This window comes from Girardinichthys multiradiatus, chromosome 4 (assembly GCF_021462225.1).
Source record: "Girardinichthys multiradiatus isolate DD_20200921_A chromosome 4, DD_fGirMul_XY1, whole genome shotgun sequence".
Classification (NCBI taxonomy): Eukaryota; Metazoa; Chordata; class Actinopteri; order Cyprinodontiformes; family Goodeidae; genus Girardinichthys; species Girardinichthys multiradiatus.
In genome coordinates this window covers 38,771,256-38,798,704 of record NC_061797.1, presented here as the reverse complement: position 1 = coordinate 38,798,704, position 27,449 = coordinate 38,771,256, and the positions used below count along the sequence as shown (strand labels likewise).

Below are 27,449 nucleotides of genomic sequence, written 5' to 3'. Positions count from 1 at the left end.
TGTTTCTGAAATAGTCAGACCTTTAGCAGTCTGTCACCAACAGCCATGATATGTTCAAGATCACTTAAATCTTTCCCTCCCGTTCTGATGCTCAGCTGGAACACCAACAAGTCATCATCACTCTTAAAATTGCTGCAATGTGATTTGCTGCGTCTCGAGTTGCTTGGGTCCACAAGTAGTTGAACAGGCATGTCTAATAAGATGGTTGGTGAGTGTATATTTATGTAAATTACAACCAGAGCAAATTGTTTTGTATTCTGAAAGAGTTACTCAGTTTGTGAGATGTGAAGCAGCCAAAATATCACAAAAATTATGATGTACATCTTTAAGATAAATGTCTAAAAACAACATTGTTGCGGATTGTTTTCTCTGCATCAGTCATTGGAGATGCCAGAAGGTTGAGCTGTTTCCGTGTGAATGCAAGCTGCTCTTAACTAAGACTGGATGCTTAGAGCCTCTAAATTCCTTTCTTGCCAATCAACGTGATTGCACAGTTAGGGGTGTGATTGCATGCGTTCAGCTGCTGAACTGCACGGATTCACTGCGACTCTACCTTCGGATTTGAGAGTTAGTAAAATATAAAAAAAATAGGTATTGTTAAAAGCAGGAAAAAACCTTGCAACAAGTTCCTCCTCAGAGGAAAAGCATTAATCTCATGTGGAAACACATCAGCAGGCATATGACATATAGGAAGTTGACAAATACTTCTTGTTGGAATGTGACCAATGTCTGAGTCAGTTTTTTTAGTCCTGTCTAGTCAGAGGTCCCGAGATTTGCAGGTTAAAAATTCAACATTTTAATCGAAGCTTTATAATTATTATTGTCTTTTTATATGGCATGACATTAAAAATTATAAAGTGGCTTCATCTGACTTTGACCTGAGCAGAGGAAGAGGAGTGCCTGGAGTATTGAGAGTGAATTGCTATTAAATTATTATTGGTGTTCCGTACCATTTAGTTCCTCTGTTGAGTTAGGTCTTCTTTGTATTGTGGTTTAGGTTCTGGTTTTACTATTAGTATTCAGTTTTTTGTTCAGTTTGATTCTCTTCTGTGTTATTCAGCTCCATTTGTGTTTTTTTGTGTGTTTATTAGTCAGCTTCCCTCAGTTTACCTGCTGGCTGCATTTTCCTGATCACCTTTCCAGTAGCTTTAAAGCAAGTCAGTTTTCTTACACCCTTGCTTGATGCTTCCATGGCCCGCTCTCTGTTGTCCGTTTTCCTACCATGCCAGTCCCTCCATCCTTCAGTTCTTGTTGTTTCTTTGGTGCCGGCTCTTTTCTCCAGTTTTTAAGTTTCTGGAAGTTCTTTATTAAAATCATTTCCACCAAGATCTTTTTGTTGTACTGCCTGCACTTTGGCCCTTCAACAACACAATACATGACGTGGCTGACATTTTTTAAATGATTGAATCTGATCACACTGTATCATAATTTGATAGCATGGAACCTGAATTTTATTGGGATTGTATTGGAATACATCGTATTGCCTTTAGTGTGTTAAACTTGGTAAGTGTTACTGTAGTTTATGTAAAATGGTAAATGTTTTATTTATTTAGAGATCATGCACGTGAAGCTGTCAATTTCTGATTTTAGCCTATTTCTCTATAGGAGCCATAATGTAAGAAAATATAAAAACAGCTCCGAACATTTCTTTCTTGCCTTTTTTTCATGAGTGGTCCTTAGATTAGGAGCACAGTTAATGTTATACTGAGTGTAAGAGAGGGCAGCCGCTGCTAAACAGAGTTCTCATACCCGTACTCGTCGTCTTCCGCTTTATCCGGGACCGGGTCGCGGGGGCAGCAGACTCAGCAGAGACACCCAGACGTCCCTCTCCCCAGACACCTCCTCCAGCTCCTCCGGGGGGAGACCAAGGCATTCCCATGCCAGCCGAGAGACATAGTCCCCCCAGGGTGTCCTGGGCCGTCCCCTGGGACCTGGTGGGACATGCCTGGAATACTTCCCGAGGAAGGCGTCCAGGAGGCATCCGGTATAGATGCCCGAGGCACCTCAACTGGCTCCTCTCGATGTGGAGGAGCATCAGGTCTACTCCGAGCCCCTCCCGGATGGCCGAGCTCCTCACCCTATCTCTAAGGGAGTGCCCGGCCACCCTACGGAGGAAGCTCAATTCAGTCGCTGGTATCCGGGATCTCATTCTTTCGGTCATGACCCAAAATTCATGGCCATAGGTGAGGGTAGGAACGTAGACCGACCGGTAAATCAAGAGCTTCGCTATTTGGCTCAGCTCTCTCTTCACCACAACGGACCGTCACAGCGCCCCCATTACTGCGGCAGCCGCACCGATCCATCTGTTGATCTCCCGCTCCATTCTTCCCTCACTCGTGAACAAGACCCCGAGATACTTGAACTCCTCCACTTGAGGCAGGAACTCCCCTCCAACCTGAAGAGGACAAGCCACCCTTTTCGGGTCGAGCACTATGGCCTCTGACTTAGAGGAGCTGATCTTCATCCCACTCAGCTGCGAACCCCCCCCATTGCATGCTGTAGGTCTTGGCTAGAGGGGGCCAGCAGGACCACGTCATCTGCAAAAAGAAGAGACGAAATATTCTGGTCCCCAAACCAGACCCCCTCTGGCCCTTGGCTGCGCCTAGAAATCCTGTCCATAAAAGTTATATACAGGACCGGTGACAAAGGGGAGCTCTGCCGTAGTCCAACATGTACCGGGAACAGGTCTGACTTAGTGCCGGCAATGTGGACCAAACTCCTGCTCTGCTTGTACAGGGACCGGATGGCCCCTAATAAAGGGCCCCTGATTCCATACTCCTGGAACACCCCCCACAGGGCATCACGAGGGACACAGTAGAATGCTTTCTCTAGGTCCACAAAACACATGTGGACCGGTTGGGCCAACTCCCATGAACCATCAAGTAACCTGTAGAGGGTATAGAGCTGGTCCAGTGTTCCACGGCCGGGACGAAAACCACACTGCTCCTCCTGAAGCCGAGGTTTGACTATCGGCCGGACTCTCCTCTCCAATACCCTGGCGTAGGCCTTACCAGGGAGGCTGAGGAGTGTGATCCCCCTGTAGTTGGAACACACCCTCCGATCCCCCTTCTTATGAAGGGGGACCACCATCCCAGTCTGCCAGTCCAGAGACCCTGTCCCCGACCGCCACGCAATGTTGAAGAGGCGTGTTAACCATGACAGCCCCACAACATCCAGAGATTTGAGGTACTCAAGGTGGTCTCATCCACCCCCAAAGCCCTGCCACCGTGGAGCTTTTTAACCACCTTGGTGACTTCAGCCCGGGTGATGAAAGAGTCCAACCCCGAGTCCCCAGCCTCTGTTTCCACCAGGGAATGCGTGATGGCAGGATTGGGGAGATCCTCAAAATACTCCTTCCACCACCCGATGATGTCCCCAGTCGAGGTCAGCAGCCTCCCACCCCCACTGTAAACAGTGTTGGCGAAGCACTGCTTCCCATTTCCTGAGGCGCCGGACGGTTTGCCAGAATCGCTTTGAGGCCAACTGGTAGTCCTTCTCCATGGCCTCACCGAACTCCTCCCAGGCCCGGGTTTTTGCCTCTGCCACACCCCAGGCCGCGGCACACTTGGCCTCACGGTACCCGTCAGCCGCTTAAGGAGTCCCCCAAGCCAACCATAACCGATAGGACTCATTCTTCAGCTTGACAGCATCCCTTACTGCCAGTGTCCACCACCAGGTTCGGGGATTGCCGCTGCGACAGGCACCGCAGACCTTACAGCCGCAGCTACGGACAGCAGCATCAACAATATCATTGTGGACAACCCGTGACTGACACAGAAGTCCAATAACAAAGCACCACTTGGATTCAGATCGGGGAGGCCATTCCTCCCGATCACGCCTCTCCAGGTGTCACTGTCGTTTCCCACGTGGACGTTAAAGTCCCCCAGCAGAATAATGGAGTCCCCGGGAGGCGCACTATCCAGCACCCCCGACAGGGACACCAAGAAGGCTGGGTATTCCGAACTACCGCTCGGCCCGTTGGCCGAAACGACAGTCAGGGATTTGTCCCCAACCCGAAGGCGCAGGGATGCGACCCTCATCCACTGGGGTAAACCCCATCCCGAGACGGCTGAGCTGGGGGCAACAAGCAAACCCAGCCCGCTGCCTCTCCCTGTGGGCCACTCCAGAGTAGAAGAGAGTCCAGCCCCTCTCGAGGAGATGGATTCCAGAGCCCACACTGTGCGTGGAGGTGGGCCCGACTATTTCTAGTCGATATCTCTCAACTTCCCGTACAAGCTCAGGCTCCTTCCCCCCCAGCAAGGTGACATTCCACCTCCCTAGAGCCAGCCTAAGAATCCAGTGATCGCGCCGCTGAGGTCTCCACCTTCGTCCGCGGCCCAATCCTCTTTGCACCGGTCCCTCATGGTTCCCCCTGCAGGTGGTGGGCCCACTGGGGGATGGCCTTGCGTCTCTCGTTTGGGCTTGGCCTGGCCGGGTCCCACGAGGAGCCACCCGGCCACCAGGCGCTCTCCGGCGAGTCCCAACCCCAGGCCTGGCTCCAGGGTGGGACCCTGGCTCCGCCGTACCGGGCGATGTCACTTGCCTCGATCTACTAGTCCTCATGAAGGATTCTTGAACCGCTCTTTGTCTGACTCGTCACCTAGAGCCTGTTTGTCATGGGAGACCCTACCAGGGGCATTTAAGCCCCAGATAACATAGCCTCTAGGATCATTCGAGCACTCAAACCCCTCCACCACGTTAAGGTGGCGGTTCAAGGAGGGGCTAAACAGAGTTGTACTATTTTAAAACAAAGACAAAATGGTTATTGAGTTAAGCATCTTATATTAGCAATAAGCCATTAGCACTGCATCACTAAAATCCTCCCTTTAACTCTAAGATTTCCAAATGGAACATCTCCAAATCAGGTTGGAAGCTCACAAGGAAAAAACCATTTGTTGTACTTTGTTTGACCTTCCTATTATCTGCTTCAGGTGTTGCTCTTTCATAGTCCAAATAAATCGCAAATGTGTGTTGACAAGATCCAGAAACTACAGTTTTCCTTTAAGTACTTTCTCACACCTTTTGAGCTTGCTCTGTGTGCAATATTCATATTGCAAAGGACTAGAGTGCAGTAAGTGTTGGCCAGTATATTCCCAGTGATATATAATTTTATTTTTTGTTCTAATGTTATTCAGCCTGTTGGTCAGAGTCTCAGAGCAGCAGATGCTCATACCAGACAACTGACATTTCTCAAAATGCTAAAGGTCATAGGACATTGGAAGCCCTGATGAGAAAGACAGGAAAGAAGAAAACAGGCATATATATTTAAATATTTACCATTATTATCGCCATTGCAAGATCAGTTTTAGGAATTATTTGTCATAAAATGTGCTGCAGATAATTTGATCAAGATAAGAATTTGGAATCCAGCAGGCAATAAAGAAATTGCAGGATCCTCCAGAAGATATGTCCTCTATCTGATTTCTATTGCTCCTAAAACAGAGCAATAGCTCCTAAAAACGGCGAGTCGCCGGTCAGAGTCAATGAAGGGAAAATCTGTCAATTTTAATTTCTGGCCCAAGTCTTTCCAAGATGGCCTTGGATCTCCTTAATCTTTCACAGGAACTTTTAGCTGTTCACCAGAAAAGATTACTTCAAAACCAAATTGTTTACCATTCTGCTATTTCATGAATTTTACCCATAGATTCATGAAGTGTTCAGACTTGAATTCAATAAGAAGAAAAAATTGACTCCAGAAAATAAGGGTAGAAAGTCCTTCCCTTATAAAAACCTGGTGTGGGTTGACATCGTCAGCTGCAAAAGCGGCACCTGAGGACGTTTTAGTCAAATAATACCTCCACCATGATGACACATCACTTCTCTTTTATACTATGAAAGCTGATATCCATGGCAACAGCCTAATTCAAAGTGAGTGCATTAGCAGAATGAGCCTGTTTTCCGAATGACCAGATATTACATGCAACCAGCATTGAGAGGGCTGCATGCTGGGCTTCCAGAGTACTGAACAGATAGACTGTGACCTCAATGTGAGGATGCATGGTGAGAGGAGATAATATCTCTTATCTTTGTGTCACTGTCAAAGACACTAGCCTTTGGGCAACTATCAGAAGTTTAAACTTTCATCAGTGACTGAAAGGGTTCTTACACTGTCTGGAAAAGTCTGGAATTTGATTGATTTGATTTTCCAGGTCTGGATTAATACAGAAAAAGAAAAGAGACATATTTGTAATCCAAGAGTTTGTCTCCTATTCCATCCATCCATCCATTAAGCCACATTTCCTGCTGTAAGGAAATGTGGCTTAAAGATCCCAGTAAATAACATCTATCAGCAACAGGACGCTTTGCAGGTACTTACTTAATAACAAAGTAAAACAAACTAATGTGTGGTGGTTTAAGTACATGAGGACAAAATGATTTGGAAATGACTATGAAATGGAAGTTGGAAATGACAAAATTTCATGGTTATGAGATAGGGCTTGAATTGGGGGCAAATTGACCCAGTGCTGCATTTGTCCAGTGTTTGTGTCTAATCTGCATCACTGGTAACAGTTCAAGAAAAAAAAGGCTACTTTTAGTTGTTATTAACTTGACAATAAGTTTGCTCTTCTTTTGTTTAGGCCACATTAGTTAATTTCAGTTTTGCATTTTTTACATTCTTCATGTTTAAATCTAAAGAAACTAATTAAACCAAAAGTAAGAGTCAATTTTTAAATCAAACAGTATTTCTATTTCAATCAAGGGATGTTTAATCCATGAGTAAAATCAACTGCATTAGGCACTAAGAAGGGCTTAGTTCTTCAATCAAGCTCCCAGAAGACTCCACATAAATTGTAAATTCTAAACAGAGCTGATAGTTTTAGTATCCCCTGCTACACTGAGGATGTTCAGCCTCTCTGCAGCGCTGTCTGGTGACAAAAGGCCACAGGGATGGGGGGAGAAGAAGGCACGGAGCCCTCCACCCCCTCCTTTTTCTCCGTTATTCTCAGTTAGGGACGCGGGCAGGGAGCGGGTGCTGGAGAGGTGCAGAGGGGGGGATGAATGGGACCAGCTAGTGACCTCAGACAGAAAGAATGTCCCCGTTTGCTCAGTCGGCCCGCTCCCCTAGCAGCACTCCACAGTCATCAGAACTGGGGCCTTTGTGTTCACCTTCGAGACCCCAAACTGCAGAGCAGAGGCCACAGACCAGACCTCTGAGAGAGTGGCTCTGCTCTGTTCGCCACTTTCTCAGTTTTCAGGACGGTGTCTCACAAACCGACTTTTCCAACTTTTCATCTTGCCCCCAAAAAGTAATCTTGAAAGTAGTCTTGAAAGTCTTACCCATTGTGCAGACAGCATTCCTCTGCATCCCCAGCCGGTTACATGTGTCTGTTAGGGCCTTGGCATTTCCCAGCATTTTGACACTGGGCATGCATTTGTAATACAACAATCACATGAATTTTATTGTAAAAACCAAGAGATTAGAGTGGGGGGCTGACTGCGTGCAGGGGGTGTCCATGCTGGGAGACCAATAAAACCAGTGGTGACTCTGTAATACAATTAAATCTGACTAATCCAGCAGATTTATGAGATCCGTTGGTTTCGTCTGCCCGGCTTCTGGGTGAAGTCATCGTGCTGCCAGAGAAACACGACCGCTGGTACATGAATTTGAATAGATGAGCTGTGTGAAATGCGTGGCGGGGGGCTGCAGAAGCCAGCTCGCTGCTGATTTTTTTCTTTTCAGAGTGGATTCAAACTTGGATTCTGGTGAATGAAAGCTCGGCCAGAGGAATTCAGTCTTTCTACTGGTAGAAGCCCAGTAGCGCTGAACCGCTACTTGCATGATTTTTAAATACCATAGCGGTGATACCAAAATCTTTCACATAGATTGAAAACAGCAGCAGGAATGTATTTTAGATGTTAGGTTGAACTATGCAGTATGCAGTCATAGTTTTGTAGGAATTTTTACGTGAAACTACGGGACATCCCTTCTTTTATCCATTGTTGTTGGTATTTCTGGCAGTTGTGTACATATGCAGGAACAGACTGATCAGGACCTTTGAAAAACAGCATGCATTATTGATTGTGTAAATGTTTTGAATGGAGCTATGTCAGGATCAACAGTTGCATTAAGTAGACGAATGCTTGAAATCACCGATTTCCCCCAAGCCATCTGCTCTGTGCCGACCCGCTGCTGCAGGGAGAAACACATGCACTGAGATGCTTTGTGTCACACATCCAGTAATAAATACTGCAGATATGTTTAGCCGGTATATTTGTTCCTAACTAGCAGTGACATTAAACACATGGGAACTAACAGGATTTTCAACATCCTTTGGAACTTCATAAATGTCTAGTTTTGTATGCATTATAGGGGTATAAAATAAAATACACTGCCTGCTTGTTTGTACTTATTCTGTAGCATAGTTAATTTAGAATTACTGGTATTGTGGTGCCCTTTGTCGTTTGCATTTTCATAATTTTCCAAGGATGTAATGGATGCAACGGTATCTCATTAAGTTAAGTAAACAGGCTGAGATATTCTTACATTAATATCTAAAAAGGATACACTGTATTTAAAAAAAAAAAAGGCTATGTAGCTGTGAGCAGGCAGTATTTTATCTGCTATAGAAACCTCCCTGAACAACCGTATTGTATTGCACCAATTCACAACCAATGGCACCAATTCACAACAGGTGTCATGTCAAGGTACTGTCAAGTTATATACAGTAAGTTCAGTCCCACCATATTAACAGATTTAGTTTCAAGTAAATCCATTCTATTTCAGCCCTAGGTGTAAAATAATACAATCAAGTTGTTTATCTTGCCATTTGGTATGAAAGGGTATCTATTTAAAGAAACCCAGCAAATTGCATTGACTCACTGACTTTGCAGCAATCCCTCCTCCTTAATGAGTTGTCAAAAACAACTTCAGTCCCAAAACTTTCAAAATGGTTAGTGCACATGCTACTTTATAAGATGTTACAGCTAAATTGTGTTTGCACTAGGACCGAAGTGTCAAACTCTGGTCCTCTGGGGCCGGAATCAAATGGCTGAGGATACAGTTCAGCTATTTGTCTGATCGGTGTAATATTTCTGTTTATCCAGATTGAGTTCTATCTTCTACATTTAAAATACTGACTACTAATATGGATTTTCTGTAATACGAGTTAAAACCTAATTTTCTAGCTCTTCAGTCACATTCTGGATGCAAACATTCCCTTTGTTTTCACTATTTCTATTTAATTTACTGACCCAGTCACATTTTGTGCAAAACACCACTTTGTTTCATTTTATCAAGCTTGATTAAGGCAATATAAAAGTCAAAGAATCATTGCAATGGAAGCCCACTTTAAGATCAGAGGTGATACCTATTCTGAATGCTCCTACTAACCCCTGGTTCTTTGTGACTTCGTCCAGGGAGGAGGCTGCGAGGGAAGGCCTTCTACAACGTCAATGGGAAGGTGTACTGCGAGGAGGACTTCCTGGTGAGTCCCTACTTTAATGATTATGGTGAGGTGACAGAAGTGGCAGATGGAAACAGAGTTTCAGTGCTACATTCCCAGCACAATCTCCTCAATTTAGATTCGCTTCCACCAAATTTCTCTCAGGACCTCATTCTCGTTCTGAGCACAGATAGTTTAGAGGTGCCAGAGGGATGCTGGACAACTATTGGTCTAAGGCTTCTGGTCCATGTGCTTCAGGGCATTAGCAGGGCATTAACAGGGCAGACCTAGCGATCACTGTCGTGGATCCTGAACTTCTGTTTAAAAGGTTTATGTAAATGAGACTCCAAGTTACTAAACTGAAGTAGAAGAATACATTAACACTCGGAGGAAGAAGCTCCCGATGGTTCCCATAAACGGCTTCATAATCTAGATGAACACATAACACATGCTGCTGACTACACTTCCTGTTTATAGACAGCTTCCCCTTAAAAAGTAACTTGCTGATATGTTAGGAAACACTGAAATTCCTGTTTTGCACCACACCATCACCACCCCTTCGATGCTGGAGGCCAGATGACGGGATGGAGACTAATCGCCTTCCGTCTCCCTCCTGTGGATGAGACTTGACTAGTCCGCCCCGCCACCCCAGGGGTGTTTTAGGCTGTGGCTGGGGGGGGATGGGTGGCAGATGGTGGATTTGATCCATCAGGGCAGGGGGCAGGCAGCCTATCACCACCTCTCACCTCCACCTGGTAGCTGCATGTCCTTTGCCGTGCCCTCAGTGTCATCAGGTCATGACCCAGGGGTTGGGACTGTGTACCGCAGATGGTCAGTTTTGTTATCTCTCTGAGCCCTGTAAGGAGTTCGCAACATAATGTGGACTGTTTTTATTACTGCAACTGTGGCGTACACTTCATCCTATCAACACACATTTAGTTTGATTACCTGGAACTAGAAAAGTCCCAAAAAGATAACAGAAGAACTCCTTCCTATAAACAGTGGATATCTGAGAGACTAAGGCTTCTGATGGATATGCTTATGTGAATGATAGAGCACATGAGCTCCCTCTATAGGTGACTCTGAGATGGACCTGTTTTCCTGTCATTAAGTGTTGGGTACTGAGGGATTTGCTGATGGCACCAAATCTACCAAACTGTCTGAACTGAAGGAAATAAATCATGCGCTTCATCTTTCCCCACAGTACTCCGGTTTCCAGCAGACGGCTGATAAGTGCTTTGTGTGTGGTCACCTCATCATGGAGATGGTAGGAACTTTCTCCGTTAACTTGAGAAGATATTTAAATGGACAGTGCCTTGCAAAACTATCCAACTCTCCTGAACTTTGTGAAATTTTTTGTCATGTTACAACAAACTCCAGTATATTTTATATTATGCGATAGACTAACACAAAGTAGAGCATATTTATGAAGTGGAAGAAAAAAGAAAATGGGTGTGAAAAAAAAATCTGAAAAGTGTGGCATGCATATGTTTTCACGCATTCACTCCAATAACCCTATATTAATTTCAGCGCAGCCTATTGGCTTTAAAAGTCACCTAATAAGTAAATTGAGTCCCCTGTGCGTACTTTAATCTGAGTATAAATACTGCTGTTTTCTAAAGGCCTAATAAGTTTGTTGGAGAACATTAATGAACAAACAGCTCCAAGAAACACAGCAGACCTGACTGGGATAAAGTGGAATTGTGGTAGAAAACCTGTTATAGGCTGCAAAAGACTTGAGATTGGGTACAAGTTCTACTTCCAGCTGGACAAGAACCCTACATAACATAAACCCAGATAGAATAGTTTAGATTAAAGCACATTTGTGTGTTAGATTGGCTCGGTCAAAGTCCAGACCTTAATCCGTTTGGAAGTGTGTGGCGAGACATGAGAACTGATGTTCACATACGCTCTCCATCAAGTCTGATGTTCAAAGCTGATAAAGCCATGCACCATTTAGCAGCGAAAGATGTTTCTACACACTATTGAGGGGCTGAATACAAATGCATGTCACACTTTTTAGATTTTTATTTGTTAAACGAATATATTAAATGTGTATGATTTTTCTTCTCTGCTTGTTGTTGTCTGTGTGTGATGCTCAGATCCTCCAGGCGCTAGGCAAGTCCTACCATCCGGGCTGCTTCCGCTGCGTTGTGTGTAAAGAGGGTTTAGATGGAGTGCCTTTCACTGTGGACGTGGAAAACAACATCTACTGTGTCAAAGACTACCACACGTGAGGAAAACCATCACCATCTGCTGCAGTTATAAAATGTTAATGCAAACAAGGTGTTGTGTCAGAAATTCTGTTAGTGTTGGTTGGGTCCACCTTTGTCATGGCACTTATTAAGGAAGATAATGGACTTGAAATCAACATTCTGATGAGACTCACGTTGTGATTTCTGGTCTCTTCCAATGCAGGGTTTTTGCTCCGAAGTGCGCTTCATGCAACCAGCCCATCCTTCCAGCCCAGGTAAAGAGCACCATGAGCTCAAATTTAAAATTATTTTTAAATTATATTTATTTTCCAATCAGTTCTGAGGAGTTTTTTTAAATTATTGTTGTAAAAATCGCATTTTTTGGTCATCAATGTGCTCGTTAATCATTGACACCCCTGTTAAGTACATAATCCATAAGATAAAGAAACTTGGTGACCCCAAGAAGCTACACTTTGCTGCAGGGAGCTTTGAAGAGTTTTGAGAATTTTTTTCTACACTAAGTAAATATATTAACTTTAAATGTTGGATTTTCTAGAAAAATTCAGTGAGAGAATGCTGCTGCCACAAAGATTAATTTAATTCAAGGGTTGTTTTTTTTTACATATCTTTACCAGTAGGACCATTACCTGGGAAATGCACTGTGTGATGTATCTCACTCTGTCCCCATTTTGGTAAATTGGCAGAATATGAGTCTGAAGAGAGTGTAGCCAGCCCAAAATCTGGAGGCAGAACAGCCAAATTAATGAGAAATGTATTCGGTTACCAGTAAGCCTGATGTACAGGGGTTGGACAATGAAACTGAAACACCTGGTTTTAGACCACAATAATTTATTAGTATGGTGTAGGGCCTCCTTTTGCGGCCAATACAGCGTCAATTCATCTTGGGAATGACATATACAAGTCCTGCACAGTGGTCAGAGGGATTTTAAGCCATTCTTCTTGCAGGATAGTGACCAAGTCACTACGTGATACTGGTGGAGGAAAACGTTTCCTGACTCGCTCCTCCAAAACACCCCAAAGTGGCTCAATAATATTTAGATCTGGTGACTGTACAGGTCATGGGAGATGTTCAACTTCACTTTCATGTTCATCAAACTAATCTTTCACCAGTCTTGCTGTGTGTATTGGTGCATTGTCATCCTGATACACGGCACCGCCTTCAGGATACAATGTTTGAACCATTGGATGCACATGGTCCTCAAGAATGGTTCGGTAGTCCTTGGCAGTGACGCGCCCATCTAGCACAAGTATTGGGCCAAGGGAATGCCATGATATGACAGCCCAAACCATCACTGATCCACCCCCATGCTTCACTCTGGGCATGCAACAGTCTAGGTGGTACGCTTCTTTGGGGCTTCTCCACACCGTAACTCTTCCGGATGTGGGGAAAACAGTAAAGGTGGACTCATCAGAGAACAATAAATGTTTCACATTGTCTACAGCCCAAGATTTGCGCTCCTTGCACCATTGAAACCGACGTTTGGCATTGGCATGAGTGACCAAAGGTTTGGCTATAGCAGCCCGGCCGTGTATATTGACCCTGTGGAGCTCCCGACGGACAGTTCTGGTGGAAACAGGAGAGTTGAGGTGCACATTTAATTCTGCCGTGATTTGGGCAGCCGTGGTTTTATGTTTTTTGGATACAATCCGGGTTAGCACCCGAACATCCCTTTCAGACAGCTTCCTCTTGCATCCACAGTTAATCCTGTTGGATGTGGTTTGTCCTTCTTGGTGGTATGCTGACATTACCATGGATACCGTGGCTCTTGATACATCATAAAGACTTGCTGTCTTGGTCACAGATGCGCCAGCAAGACGTGCACCAACAATTTGTCCTCTTTTGAACTCTGGTATGTCACCCATAATGTTGTGTGCATTTCAATATTTTGAGCAAAACTGTGCTCTTACCCTGCTAATTGAACCTTCACACTCTGCTCTTACTGGTGCAATGTGCAATCAATGAAGACTGGCTACCAGGCTGGTCCAATTTTGCCATGAAACCTCCCACACTAAAATGACAGGTGTTTCAGTTTCATTGTCCAACCCCTGTATTTCTCCTTTATTTAGCATCGTAGTACTAGTAGTATTTAAATTCAGAGTTCTTGAAAAAAGAAAACACTTATGAGTTTGCTTGGAACGTTTCAAGGACCCATCAAGATAAGATGTGCTTTTAAAATTCATCCATTCATTTATTCATTCATTCATTCATTCATCATTTATACCGCTTATTCCATAGTGGGCCATGGGGGAGCTGGTGCCTATCTCCAGCGGTCTACGGGCGAAAGGCAGGGTACACCCTGGACAGGTCGCCAGTCCATCGCAGAGCAACACAGACACGCACAGGACAAACAACCATGCACACACTCATTCACACACCTCAGGGCAATTTAGAGAGACCAATTTACATAACAGTCATGTTTTTGGTCTGTGGGAGGAAGTCGGATTACCCGGTGAGAACCCACGTATGCATGGGGAGAACATGCAAACTCCATGCAGAAAGACCCCCGGCCGGGAGTCGAACCCAGGACCTTCTTGCTGCAAGGCAACAGTGTTACTAACTGTGCAGCTTTTAAAATTAAGAAACTGTAAAATTGAAGTGCTCAGAAAAACAAAGACTTTCTGACACTAAAACTCGCTAACCCTGAGAGCCTTATTGGCTCTGTAATAACATCGAAGAACGTTGTTGTAGTGCTTATGTATGGGGCATTTACTGAATTTTAAATTTCAATATTTTATCAAGCTGAAACTCTTCAGAATCTAGTCACCATACGATTTCTGCATCTCAGTGGAGAAGCTGATGAATTAGTTTACCTGAAGTTGAGGACAGCAACGTGTGTTTTTTTTTTCTGCTAGTACTGCTAGTCATTCCTTGTCCATCACTTTAATAAAACAGCAGTCTGATGTGAAGGGAAGGCCTAACTATGAGTTTGCTGTCTTCTCGCAGGGCTCTGAAGAGACCATCCGGGTTGTTTCTATGGACAAAGACTACCATGTGGAGTGTTACCACTGTGAGGTGAGACATGGTCCTCATTCACACACACGAGTAGTAAGACCAGATAGTCTTATGTTGACTAAAGATGAATTTAGCATCTCTGCGTATGATTCAGCTCTTCTGCTTGCTAGCACGAATGAAACAATAAATAAACATCTATGCCTCTCTGGCTGGAAAAGTGCTAATGCACTTACACATCCTCTTAGTCAGCGCTGTGAACCTGTCTGGGAACTGCAAATTGTTGAGTGAGACTAGACTCTTGCACCACTGAAAATGAATCATGGTTGTAGACACTAAGCCAAGGTTACAGCTGAACACCGGGACTCACTGACTGAGTACATTCCAGCATGTGCTTCATTCTCAGCTGGGGGCTTGTTGGGAAACCTCACGTCTCCCATTATTACACGGCCCCCTTTTGTAATTTAGGAGTGACAAAAACATGACAATCGTTTTTAGCAGAATCAGCAGGATAAGACCTGCTAACGTTTCTGAATGGCTGACATTCTGGAAATAGATGGCTCATAATGTGAGCAGAAGGTAATCATTCAACCAAATCCTTCAGGAAGAGGCTGAAGTCCGCAGCTAATCATCCTGAACTCAGTAAATGCATTACATATTATGAAAGAATCGAGTGCATTCACTGTTTATTTTACATTGAACACAGGGTAGAATATGATTCACACATTAAAAGTTAAATTGCACCTACAGTTTATGCTTTCAGCTCTTTTTGTCCAGTTGCGAATCACAGGTTCATGTATTTCCTGCAGCTTGTTCAGTGGTCTCCCAGGGGGTTAAAGAGTAGGCAGGACTGCTCAGCAGGTTCAAGGTTTATACATTAATTCATGAAAATGTTTAAAATATGCAGCCATTGGGTTCCATCCTAGGTGACTTTGTTGTGAGCAGCACTATTTCTCTTTGCTTTTGAATTAACAGAGGATGAGCTTGCAGATGAGCTGCAACTTCACTCAGAGCTCTAATTCAAAATTATTGCCCTCTTCACCTTTTTTAAGATGTTGCTCCATCACGTACAGCGCCTTGCAGAAGTATTTTTTGAACTCTTTCGCATTTTGTCACATTGCAACTTCAAAGTGTTTTATTTGGATTTTACGTGATGCAGATTGTGTATGTATGATGAAAAACTAACTCTGCACATCTCCCTGAACGCACCATCCCTATGGTGAAACTTGGTGGTGGCAGCATCATGTTGTGGGGATGCTTTTCTTCACCTTGGATGAATTGATGAGAAGAAAACCTGTTACGATCTGCAAAAGACTTGAGACTTGGGTGGAGGTTCACCTTCCAGCAGGACATCAACACTAAACATTCAGCTGGAAGCTTAGATCAAAGCTTATTCATGTGTCAGAATGGCCCAGTCTAAGTTAGCAAAAACTCTTTATCCTAGCTGACAGAGCTTGAGTGTTTTTGTGTAGAAGAAAGGGCAGACATTTTTGTTTTTTAGATGTGAAAAGCTGTTAAAGGCATATAAGTCTCAAAAGTCTTGCTGTTGTAATTTCAGTAATTTGGGGGTTCTACGAAGTAATTACTCAGACGGGGTACATAATAATAATAATCATCATCTTTATTGGTCATTGCACATGTACATTACAACGAAATTTGTCCTCTGCATTTAACCCATCCCTTATAGGGAGCAGTGGGCTGCCATTGTGCGGCGTCCGGGGAGCATTCTGGAGCTAAGGGTCTTGCTCAGGGACCCAGAGTGGCAATCTGTGGGATTGGAACCTGGCCCCTTGTGTCTCCGCCAGAACACAAACCTTCTGTTCTAACCACTAGGCCACCACTCAATTCACAGACATTTTCAGTTGGAACTTGACAAAATGTGAAACAGTTCTGGTGGCGTATCGATCCTTGCAGTAGACGTTGTTTTTGTAAAGCAAGCTGAATCTAAATGTGATTATTGACCATTTTTGTGGCGTGTTCATGTTTTTGTCAGGACTGTGGTCTTCAGCTGAACGATGAGGAAGGCCACCGCTGTTATCCACTCGAAGGTCACCTTCTCTGCCACAACTGTCACATCCAGCGACTCCAGTCAAAGCGGCCTGCCCACCAGCCCCCGACCTACCCACTCCATGTGACTGAACTCTAGGAAGGAGACCTTGCTCCACCTTCAAGATGGTCCACAATACCAGCAGTGGGGTGAAGAGACGTGGGCTCCCACTCGTCCACCAGTTTGAGGAAAGCCTTCGTGCGGCGAATCTGAAATGCTGCCTTTGTCCTTAGCTGGACAGAAAGGTCATGGTTCTGGTTCCACATGCTGCAACCCCAACTACAGAAAGGGTTTTCATTCGTATTCCTTTCCTCCTCATCATCATTTGGGTGCATAACCCTAAACTAGGCTTATCCAAAGGGCCCAAGAGACATCACACCCCTTGACCTTCTCACCTTTTTAAGGAAATTGTTTCTGGATTCCCTGTGTTCTGACTGAAGAGGTTCACCGCTGTGCTGTCACGTCTGAGCACGCTACTGTTGCCGGCACCAGAGAGCCCGGGGTACGAGCCGTTACATTCCGGTTTTGGCTGAACTAGATGGGCAGCACCTTCGAAACGTTTTCTCTCCGTGCAGCTTTTAACACTGAAACAGAGCCCTGCAAATGCCTATGCAAAGGACACACTGCATCATGACGCAGGGCTGTGAAGGAAAACAAGTGACTCCGCACCGTGAACATAACAGATACACCATAGCACCACAAGACCAGAGAAACTGACTGACGTTCCATGTAAATGTCCGAGATGACACCTCGAGAGATTCACAAGCAGTCTCTTAATTAACGATTATATTATGGACAGAAAGAAAACTTTAGATGCACATAGGTTGTCCTTTTATATATGAATATATATTTCGCAGATGTTTTCCACATAAGATCCTAGATGTAGATTATTTTGTATTTTTTTTATGTATCTGTGAGCGTGACGAAATCGGAGGCGTAACTGTAGCCTCTGCAGCTTCTGGGTCTGTTGCATTATTTCCCCTACAGAGTCTCTTCATGTCTCTCAGAGGGTCAGAGATCCACAGGGAGCAGACATGGGTCAGGTAGTTTTTCCATGTTATTGTTTTGTCCCATTGGAAGTTCTCAGACACAGCTCATTTTGTTATACATTTGTTACTTTTAAACAAATTTATCCCCGTCAAGCTGGTGTTGCACACTGTAAAAAATGCATTTTAAACAAACTGTGCGGCATGTTGCACCTCTCATTTAAAATCTTAATTTGGAAACAGACTCAGAACAGCTGCTCCATCCAAAATATTCATTAAACAACCTATTAATCAACTGAAAATGACAAGAAATTGATGATTTAAATTTTTTTACAGCAATCATTTTTTTTCCCATCAAATCTATGTTAATGTAGCTATTTAAAATTGCTTACCTAAAAAAAAAAACGCTTTCCTCCAAGTTTATAATTTTTGTCATATGAGCACATAGTGCCTCACTATCAGCAAGCTCCATTTGTCCACTATTGTCCACATAGTGTATCTCAAAACATTAGAATATCATCAAAAAGTTATTTTATTCCAGTAATTTAGTTCAAAAAGTGAAACTTATTATTTTGATTGATTACATACAGAGTGATATGTTGCAAGCGCTTATTTCTGTTAATTTTGATGATAATGGCTTATAGCTAATTAAAAGAAAATTCAGTTTCTCAAAGAGTTGTGATATAATATAAGACCAATTAAACAAGAATTTTTAATGTTGAAATGTCCGCCTACCGGGAAGTATGTCTTTACAGTACATGCTCTCAAAACTTGCATGAATTATTACATCAGTGAGCAAGGAGGTAGTCATTATGATTAGGTGCTTCCAGCTAATAAAAACCCAAACTTTGGTTTCTTAGAAAATTTTAATGTGACATATGAAAATGGGATATAGAAATGGTATATTATGGCCGTGCGATGGTCTACACAGTAAAGGTGAAGATTGACTTAGCACTTGATGGAAAGTTGGGTGGAAGGACTTAAGGGAACACTTAAGGGGTACCACAGACTGACCGCCCCCTTGCCATGCCACATTAATGCTGTAATCAGTTCAAACGGAGGCCAGACCGAGTACTGAGTGCAGATAATGTACAGTACATGAACAGACATTTTTTAATTCAAATTCGTTATCTAATTGGTCTTATGTAATAATTATCAACACCATAATTATGGTCACCAAAATTATTCCGTTCCATATGTAAAGAATCTATATATGAGTTTCACTTTTTTGAAACACTTTCTTACTAAAACAAATCAACTTTTTAATGAAACTTTAATGATCGAGCTGTGCCCATATGTCCCACTGTGTTCTGCATGAAGTCTGCTGATGTGTTATGTGGGAAGAGGGGATACTTGAAATCATGGAGCTGCTGGTCCCACCCATGTTTTTTGTAAGGGACCCCCACCCATCCTTGCTGATCATGTGTATGTGTGTTCTTGCAATCACAGGCACTTATGTGTTGCAGTGTGTGTGTCCATAGGAAGAAACTGTAATACTAAAAAAAAAAATACATAACATCAAGCTGTTTCTTTCCCATTGGACTCTTATCAGAAAGTTTTAAAATATTCTTTTTATTTTGATTGTACTGATTCTTGATATAACATTCCTTAGATGTTGATGGTTTGAAACCAGGATTTGAAATTACTTATTAAAGAGAAAACAGTTGAGTTTCTTTGCATTAATGCAGATAAACCCTAGCAATAGCTGCTTATAAAAGAAGCTGATTGAAATATTTACATGTTTGTGCATGCGTGCGTTCGTGTGTGCATGATAGTAAGAGAGAGTATATGTGTCCTAGTGGCAGGCCCCTGGCACATGCACCTCATTGTGTTTGCAGGGCACGGCAGCAACCAGCAGGATGACCCCGATTCTCTCTGTTAAAACCTGATGCTGTATCTCCATCCTCCTGTAACTGATACATCATACTTTCTCTGTAGCAACCTGTCATCCATCTGGGGTTGTAGCTGGATTGTGTGCATTCAGTGACCCACACTGTAATGCTGTTATACACTCAGTTGTGAATAAATACTACTGAATGTGTTTAAAACAGAGACTGAAGGCAGGGGTCATCATGTGAATGTCATATATAGTGTTAGTAAAAGCAGAGAAGAAGATGACTGCAGACTGCTTGTTCAACTTCACCTTTCTTGCAAGGTTCAAATTGTTAACTTGTGCTGTACTTGAAGACTTAGACATTCTATGAATTACCGTAATCCAATATCATCGCCCAAAACTTAACAAGAACGGATTGTATCCCCTTGAAAGATGTCCTAATTTACTTTTTTAAAAGTACTACTTTGGTTTGTATTTCTTAACGCGGCTAGTTTTTTATTTTTTATTTCATTTCCTATCAAAAAAATCACTTGGAAAGAGACACTTCTGCTGTTAGTTCCATCAACCACATCTCAACACCTCTCACGCCTTTTTGTATCGCTCAGTGTTTTGATTACCTAGATGGTTCATTTAAATAAAAGAAGACTAGATTTATTTATCTAAACATGAAAAGTCTAAAGTTATTTAATGTTTTAAAATCGGGACATATCATTTAACTGTAGATGACATAATCTGCTTTTTCAATAAAGTGGTTTTGTAGCTAACTGTAAAAGGTGTTGGTTTTTCATTTTTAATGTGGCTTTTTGTGGCTTATTTTCAAACCTTGTTTAGTTCATTAAGATTTATGCAGATAAATATAGAGTGTCTTGCAAAAGTATTGATGCCTCTTGAATTTTTCCACGTTTCGTCAAGTAATAAGGGCAAACATTTGTGTTTTAAATTAAAGTTTTACAGGATAGGCCCTCACAAAAGTCAACCATATGGGACTACCTTTTGCTACAATTTGCAAGTTTTTTGGTGGATATTTCCAACAACTTTGCACATCTAAGCTAAAATTTTTGCCCATTCATTTTGCTAAAGAGCCCAAGTTCAGTCCGATTGGGTGAAGAGTGAACATGGATTTTGAAATTGCAGCAGATTCTCAATTGAATTTAGCTCTGGACTTTGACTGGGACATTGTAAGGTTCAGGTTGCGGTTTTAGTGTTTTACATAAAAAAGGTTTAGTAGATTTTGGTCTCAACCTATCTGACATATTATGGCTTTCTTTCAACAATGGCTGTCTTCTTGCCATTCTTTTATAAAGGGCAGATTTGTTGAGTGGACTGCTAAGAGTTGTTCCACCTGGATTGTGGATCACAGCAGCTCCTCCAGAGTTACCATGGGTCTCTAGACTGCCTCCTCTATTATTGCTCTTCTTGCCTGGTCTGAATGTTTAGATGAAGGGCATTGTCTGGTAGGTTTGCAGTCATGCAAACCTTCCATGTTCAGATGAAAGATTCAACAATGATTCATGGAATATACACACGTGGACAAAATTGTTGGTACCCCTCGGTTAATGAAAGAAAAACTCACAATGGTCACAGAAATAACTTGAATCTGACAAAGGTAATAATGAATAAAAATTCTATGAAAATGAACAAATGAATGTCAGACATTGCTTTTCAAACATGCTTCAACAGAATTGTAAAAAAAAAAAAATAAACTCATGAAATAGGCCTGGACAAAAATGATGGTACCCCTGAAAATAATGTGACCAAAGGGAGATGTTAAATCAAGTTCTGTTTCATTCCTTCCTGACTGCCAGTGGCAGTAAACAAACTGGATATGTCTGTTCGTGCTCCGCGCAGGTCGAGATTAAATGTAAACAAAGTCACGCACGTGACACGTAGCCCACCTGGGCGTGCGTCTATAAGTAGCACGTGGAAGGCTACGTTTGGTCTCTGGGATCTTCTCGCTGTCAACCGTCGCGTGTTTCGCAGGTTGGTCGCTCCTATAAGTCCGTGTTTCGGCGCTTATTGGGTATTGCAAGTCTAAGAGAGGTAAGCACACGGTTTGTGTGATTCGGCGTCATCCTGCCTGTGTCTTATTTGTCGGAGTGCTCTTTGTAGCCCTCTAAGGCTGTGGTTGACGTTTCTCTGTTTCGTTGTCAGCAGAATTCTAGTAGCTGGAAGCTTTTTGCTGGCGCTTCTTTTCTCTTGTTGAGACCGGGTGGGGAGGAGCGGACAGCTGCAGTTTTCAGGTGAGTGGAAGCTGGATGCTCTGACTGCGTTCTGTGCTGCACAGTTCTCGCTCGGATTGCCTGGCTCGTGTCTGTATTGAGAAGTGATGGAGTTGTTCCCAGAAACTCCTGCGTGCTCGTTTGTTTTGGAAAAACTAAGTCATATGCTATACTGTTTTAGTAAAACTAAATAATAAAAGGAAGCACAGAGTCTGCACAGTTTCTTCTGCCCGGCCGAGGAGAGGTGTTCGAGCTGAGTCACCAGAAACACTTCTGACTTTTCCTCCCCAAAGACAGGGTTTTTATTCAAAAGCAAGGCGTGTACAATTACAAAAAAAAAACACATATTTTTAGCTGAGTGTCAGTTGAACTCTTACACCTGGCATTCAGCTGTCTGTTCGACCTTCACGACATTCCTGTTATTCTACTTTTGGCTGTTATTTTCAGACATGTACAGAAATTGGCGCCGGGCAGACCACAGCCAAGTCAGACACACACACATACACAGCTGTTTTGAGCAAGCCACTAAGTTACACAATACATTTTATTTCACACATTATTAAACCTAACTTGAGCATAGCAATGCAGACCCTATTAAGTATTTTAAATATTTTCCAACCGAAGCAGTGGATTAAATAGAGGCCTCTGATCGCGTTCTTCAGTTTTATTGAAGTCCTCGCTCAGTTGGCCTGGTGCCTGCCTGCATTTCCCACGTCTGTGATCGGAATGCTGGCGTGCGCTTTATGTGGGGTTCCTCTACAGGTAGAGGACGGACATGATCTGTGCCCCAAATGCCTCTGACGGACCCATGCATGAACTGCAGCATTTTGCTGTTGCCTGTTAGAGAGAACAGGCTACGTCAGGTGGAGAATCTCCTCTTCACAGCTGAGCTGCCACCCTCAGGGATGCCTCAACCGTGTTCTGGGAGGCAGGGGGATGCGCCAGCGGAAGAACGGCGCAGCCCACGGAGGAAGAGGCCTCGGCTGGAGCGCCCATCTCGGCAGGAAGTGGACTCTTTGAGGGCCGAGGTGGAGCAGCTCAAGGCTCTACTCAAGGCCCCAGAACCCACGCCTGCCTTCCAAGCAGCAGCAGCTTGGGAGTCGGGGGAGGACCTGGAAGATGACGGAATCTCTGTGAGGGCCTCCAATTCAGAGTTCCAGTCCCTCGAGGACCAGCGGGACCCCTTCCCAGACCCTCGGGATCGGGAGGGGGATCCCCCGAGTATTGGAGGAAATGATGGCTCAGGTAATTCCCCTGGGAGTTCAGTTAGCTCTGGCCCAGGGGAGGAGCCATGCCCGCTACGGGCAATTATTTTGGCAGCCTTGGCCAAGGTTGACCTGGACAATGCACCCGTGGCCCGGCCAACGGGAAACCCGTTTCTTCGCCTTGGAAAGAGCTTCAGCGCTGCTGGAGGGATCCTAGAAGCTTCTCCCACCATGGTCGAGACGCACGGATCCTGGTATGCATGCGCAATCCTGGGGATCATAGTCTGGACCGCATGCCCCCTGTGGATCACTGCATCGCATCACTGGTTCTTTCCCCAGATGAGGCGCTCAGGGAGAGGGCCCGCTGTCCAAGCGCCCAGTGTCGGGTGACGTACGACTTCTTGTGCCGTGCCTACGACATTGCGGCTCGTATGGCACGTATTGGCAATTCCCTCTCTGTCCTCCTGTTGGCACAGTCCCAGATGCTGCAGCCGGGCATGGCGGGAGCAGCACTGGGTGACACAAATGACGCATTCCTCCAGGCCTTTGGACTCATGTCCAGGGAACTCGGTCACCTTTTGTCCACTCTGGTGGTCACCCGACGCCAGGTCTGGTTGGCACAGGCCCCGATCTCGGATGACTGTGGGCAGAGCTTGCGGAGGCTGCCGGTGATACCGGGCCAGCTGTTTGGACCGGAGGCCGAGAGGGCACTGGAGCGCCGTCGGCAGTCCAGCCAAGCCCCTGAAGCTTGGGGTGGTCGCAGCGGGGCCAGGGGACCCCTGCTCCGCAACCCAAGAGACGTGACATGCGGGACCCGTGGCGTCAGTTTCGAACTGCCTCTCCCGCACAGTTTGCGCAGCGGAGCCGCGCTGTGGCAAGAGCTTGGCGGCAGCCCGGGGTGGAACGGGCACCACCTCGCGGGGCTCTGGCGGGCCCGGACAGGAGCCGGTGCCCTCCCCACAGGCCGAAGCAGGCGGCAGAGGGCGGCCTGAGGGCTGCTGGCCGACTGCGGGGAAGTTTTCACAACGGCGCCTGGCCTATTGGGAAACCCACTGCAAGGATGCGTGGGTGTTAAGAACTATGTCCCAAGGATACAGGCTGCAGTTCCGCCGTCGGCCTCCACCCCCATCGGGGGTCAGGGTGACTCCTGTCACAGATCCTGCATGAACTGCGATCTTGCTGCAGAAAATAAAGACTCTGCTCGACAAGGAGGCCATAGTGGTGGTCCCGCCACATTCGCAGGCCGACGGGTTTTACTCAGCCTATTTCCTGATTCCAAAGAAGGACGGTTCCTTTCGGCTGGTGTTGGACCTCAGGGGGCTGAACCACTTTTTGAAGGTGCTGCCATTTCGGATGCTCCGCACCTGCGACGTCCTTTGGATAATCTGTCCAGGCGAGTGGTTTAAATCTGTGGACCTGAAGGACGCGTACTTCCATGTTCCGATCCACCCAGGACACAGGAAGTATCTGCGATCCGCCTTCCACGGCGTGGCTTACGAGTTTTTGGTCCTGCCGTTCAGCCTTTCTTTAGCCCCTCGGATTTTCACGAGGTGCATAAAGGCAGTCCTAAGCCCTGTGTGCCTGTCAGGATTAAAGATCCTGCCATATTTGGACGACTGGCTCATCTGTCCCCCTCCTCCGGCGGGGCGGATCGGGCGACGTCAAAGGTCCTGGCCCACGTCGGAGCACTGGGGATAGCATTGAACTATCAGAAGAGTTCTCTCATCCCGGCCCAGCAGGTGGTCCTTATCGGCATGGCTTTGGATTCAGTGGCCATGCTGGCTCAGCCGACGTCGGACAGGGTGGACAGGATTCAGTCCCTGCTCCAGTCTTTTCGGGCGGGGGCGGCACCCCCAGTCAAACTGTGGCTAAGACTGTTGGGGATGCTGATGGCGGCCTCGGCTCTGACTCCTCTGGGGTTGCTTTATCTATGACCCTTGCAGAGGTGGTTCAACAGCCTCCACATGGACCCCAGGTTGCACCGGCAGGTCAAGGTGCAGTGTTCCACGTCAACCACCAGGGTGGGACCAGATCACTGCAGTTCCTGAGGGAGGCCCGGATGTTGTGGACCTGGACATACCCTCGGTTCGCCTCCATCAGGGCAATGCACCTACCGGGGACGAGGAAGTCTGTGGCCGACTAATTGTCCCGACAAAGGCTCCCCCCCGGGGATTGGAGGCTGCATCCTCAGGTCGTACGGCAGATATGGGATCGGTTCGGCAGGGTCCAGGTCGACCTTTTTGCCTCAGGGAGCAGTACACGTTGCCCCTTGTGGTTTTCCCTGGCGGAGGCCAGCTCCCCATTGGGAATGGATGCCCTAGCGAACGCATGGCCAGCCGGCCTGCTGTATGCCTTTCCCCTGTTTCTGTTGCTTCTGCCCACTCTCCACAGAGTGAGGTCGTCGAGCCTGTAGGTTCTGTTGATGGCCCCCGAGTGGCCCATGAGGGTCTGGTTCCCACTGCTCCTCAGTCTGCTGGACGGGGAGCCATGGTGGCTCCCAGTCAGGGCAGACCTGTTGTCTCAGTTGGAGGGGAAGGTTTGGCATCCGTCTCCGGGCCATCTTCTCCTCACGGTGTGGCCGCTGAGGGGTGCTGGCAGCCCCTGACGGATCTGGAGCCCTCCATTCAGTGGACACTGCAGAATGCCAGAGCTCCACATTGAGGACTTATGCTCGTTGCTGGCAGCGTTTTGCAGAGTGGCGCAGACGCAGAGCAGTTGACCCAATTTCGTGTTCCCTGCATAATATTTTGAGGTACCTGCAGGGTCTATTGAACGCCGGACTGGCAGCATCAACCCTGAAGGTGCACCTCGCTGCCATTTCAGCCAGCCACGACGTCGTGGATGGCAGACGAGTGGGGACACACTATTGGATGTCACAGTTTCTCCGGGGTGCAAGGAGGCTACGCCCCCCGTTACGGAGACCGGCGGCAGCATGGGACCTTCCACTGGTGTTGAAGGCCCTCAGTGGGCCACCTTTTGAGCCTATGTGTGCTCCCCCATTGAAACTGGTGTCTGTTAAGACTGATTTTTTGTTGGCGGTAACAACAGCCAAGCGGGTCAGTGAGCTCCACGCACTCGCCATCACCCCTACCTGCCTGCGCTGGAAGGCAGGCGGGTCCGGAGTAACGCTATGGCCGAACATAGCCTTTCTCCCTAAGGTTCTGCCCCCAGGCTACCTGAATACAGCCATTGAACTGGGGGCATACTGCCCTCCCTCGTTTCAGTCCGAGGAACAGAGGCTGGCTAACACGCTGTGCCCAGTCCAGGCATTGCAGCTGTACATGGTGGCTACAGGCGCTATTTGCCGGTCGGACCAGCTGTTTGTGCGCCACGGGGGACAGAACAGGGGGCGAGCCCTTTCTAAGCACAGGCTGTCGCATTGGGTCGTAGATGCTATTGCGCTGGCTTATGAGTCTGTGGGGGCAGCTGCCCCTTCAGGTGTTGTGTGCCATTCCACCAGGAGTGTGTCTACGTCCTGGGCGGCACTGAGGGGCGTGCCGCTGGGTGATATCTGCGCGGCGGCGTCATGGGCAACACCGTGCACGTTTGCACGCTTCTACTGCCTCAATGTGGCACATGAGTCCGCACTGGCCTCGGCAATCCTGCCTATGGCCACTAACTGAGAGGTGGGTGACTACTGCATTCCTCGTGACATTGCTGACATAAGTCATCCACTTTGTTTACTGCCACTGGCAGTCAGGAAGGAATGAAACAGAACGGAGGTTACGCTGTAATTATGGCTCTGTGAATTCCTGGATGACTGCCAGTCACACTGGTCACTCGGAACTTCTCCCCTGCAAGAAGATCCCAGAGACCGAACGTAGCCTTCCACGTGCTACTTATAGAGGCATGCCCAGGTGGGCTACATGTCACATGCGTGACTTTGTTTACATTTAATCTCGACCTGCGTGGAGTGCGAGGAGACATATTCACTTTGTTTACTACCACTGGCAGTCATCCAGGAATTCACAGAACCATAGTTACAGCGTAACTCCCGGTGTGTCCATTAATTAGCATCACAGGTGTCTACATTCTTGTAATCAGTCAGTGGGCTATATATAGGGCTACAGGTAGTCACTGTGCTGTTTGGTGACATGGTGTGTACCACACTCAACATGGACCAGACCAGAGGAAGCGAAGGAAAGAGTTGTCTCAGGAGATTAGAAAGATAATTATAGACAAGCATATTAAAGGTAAAGGTTATAAGACCATCTCAAAGCAGCTTCATGTTCCTTTGACTACAGTTGCACATTATTATTCAGAAATTTAAGATCCATGGGACTGTAGCCAACCTCCCTGGACGTGGCCGCAGGAGGAAAATTGATGACAAAACAAAGAGACGGATAATACGAACGGTAACAAAAGAGCCCAGAAAAACTTCTAAAGAGATTAAAGGTGAACTTCAAGCTCAAGGAACATCAGTGTCAGATCGCACCATCCGATGTCGTATGAGGCAAAGTGGACTTAATGGGAGATGACCAAGGAGAACACCATTGTTGAAAAGAAATCATAATAAAGCCAGACTGGAATTTGCCAAACTACATGTTGACAAGCCACAAAGCTTCTGGGAGAATGTCCTATGAACAGATGAGACAAAAATTGAACGTTT

The 27,449-nt window shown here is 45.7% G+C and overlaps 1 protein-coding gene and 1 long non-coding RNA gene across 3 annotated transcripts in view; both read left to right on the top strand.

Annotated features, from left to right (window-relative positions):
- The window catches only part of LOC124867016 (WT1 interacting protein), a 41,829-nt gene extending 21,641 nt beyond the window's left edge, over positions 1-20,188 (top strand). For both annotated transcript variants that reach the window (XM_047363185.1, XM_047363186.1), the window contains exons 3-8: positions 9,358-9,425; positions 10,588-10,650; positions 11,486-11,616; positions 11,802-11,853; positions 14,544-14,612; positions 16,543-20,188. In XM_047363185.1, coding sequence (XP_047219141.1) covers positions 9,358-9,425; positions 10,588-10,650; positions 11,486-11,616; positions 11,802-11,853; positions 14,544-14,612; positions 16,543-16,695 — 536 coding nt within the window. In that variant the 3' untranslated portion in view covers positions 16,696-20,188. The remainder of the gene's footprint in view (positions 1-9,357; positions 9,426-10,587; positions 10,651-11,485; positions 11,617-11,801; positions 11,854-14,543; positions 14,613-16,542) is intronic.
- A 1,176-nt stretch (positions 20,189-21,364) lies between these two features.
- Positions 21,365-27,449, top strand: part of LOC124866932 — a 31,834-nt gene continuing 25,749 nt past the window's right edge. Inside the window, exons 1-2 of the long non-coding RNA XR_007037954.1 lie at positions 21,365-21,456; positions 21,568-21,656. This is a non-coding gene — a long non-coding RNA (uncharacterized LOC124866932). The remainder of the gene's footprint in view (positions 21,457-21,567; positions 21,657-27,449) is intronic.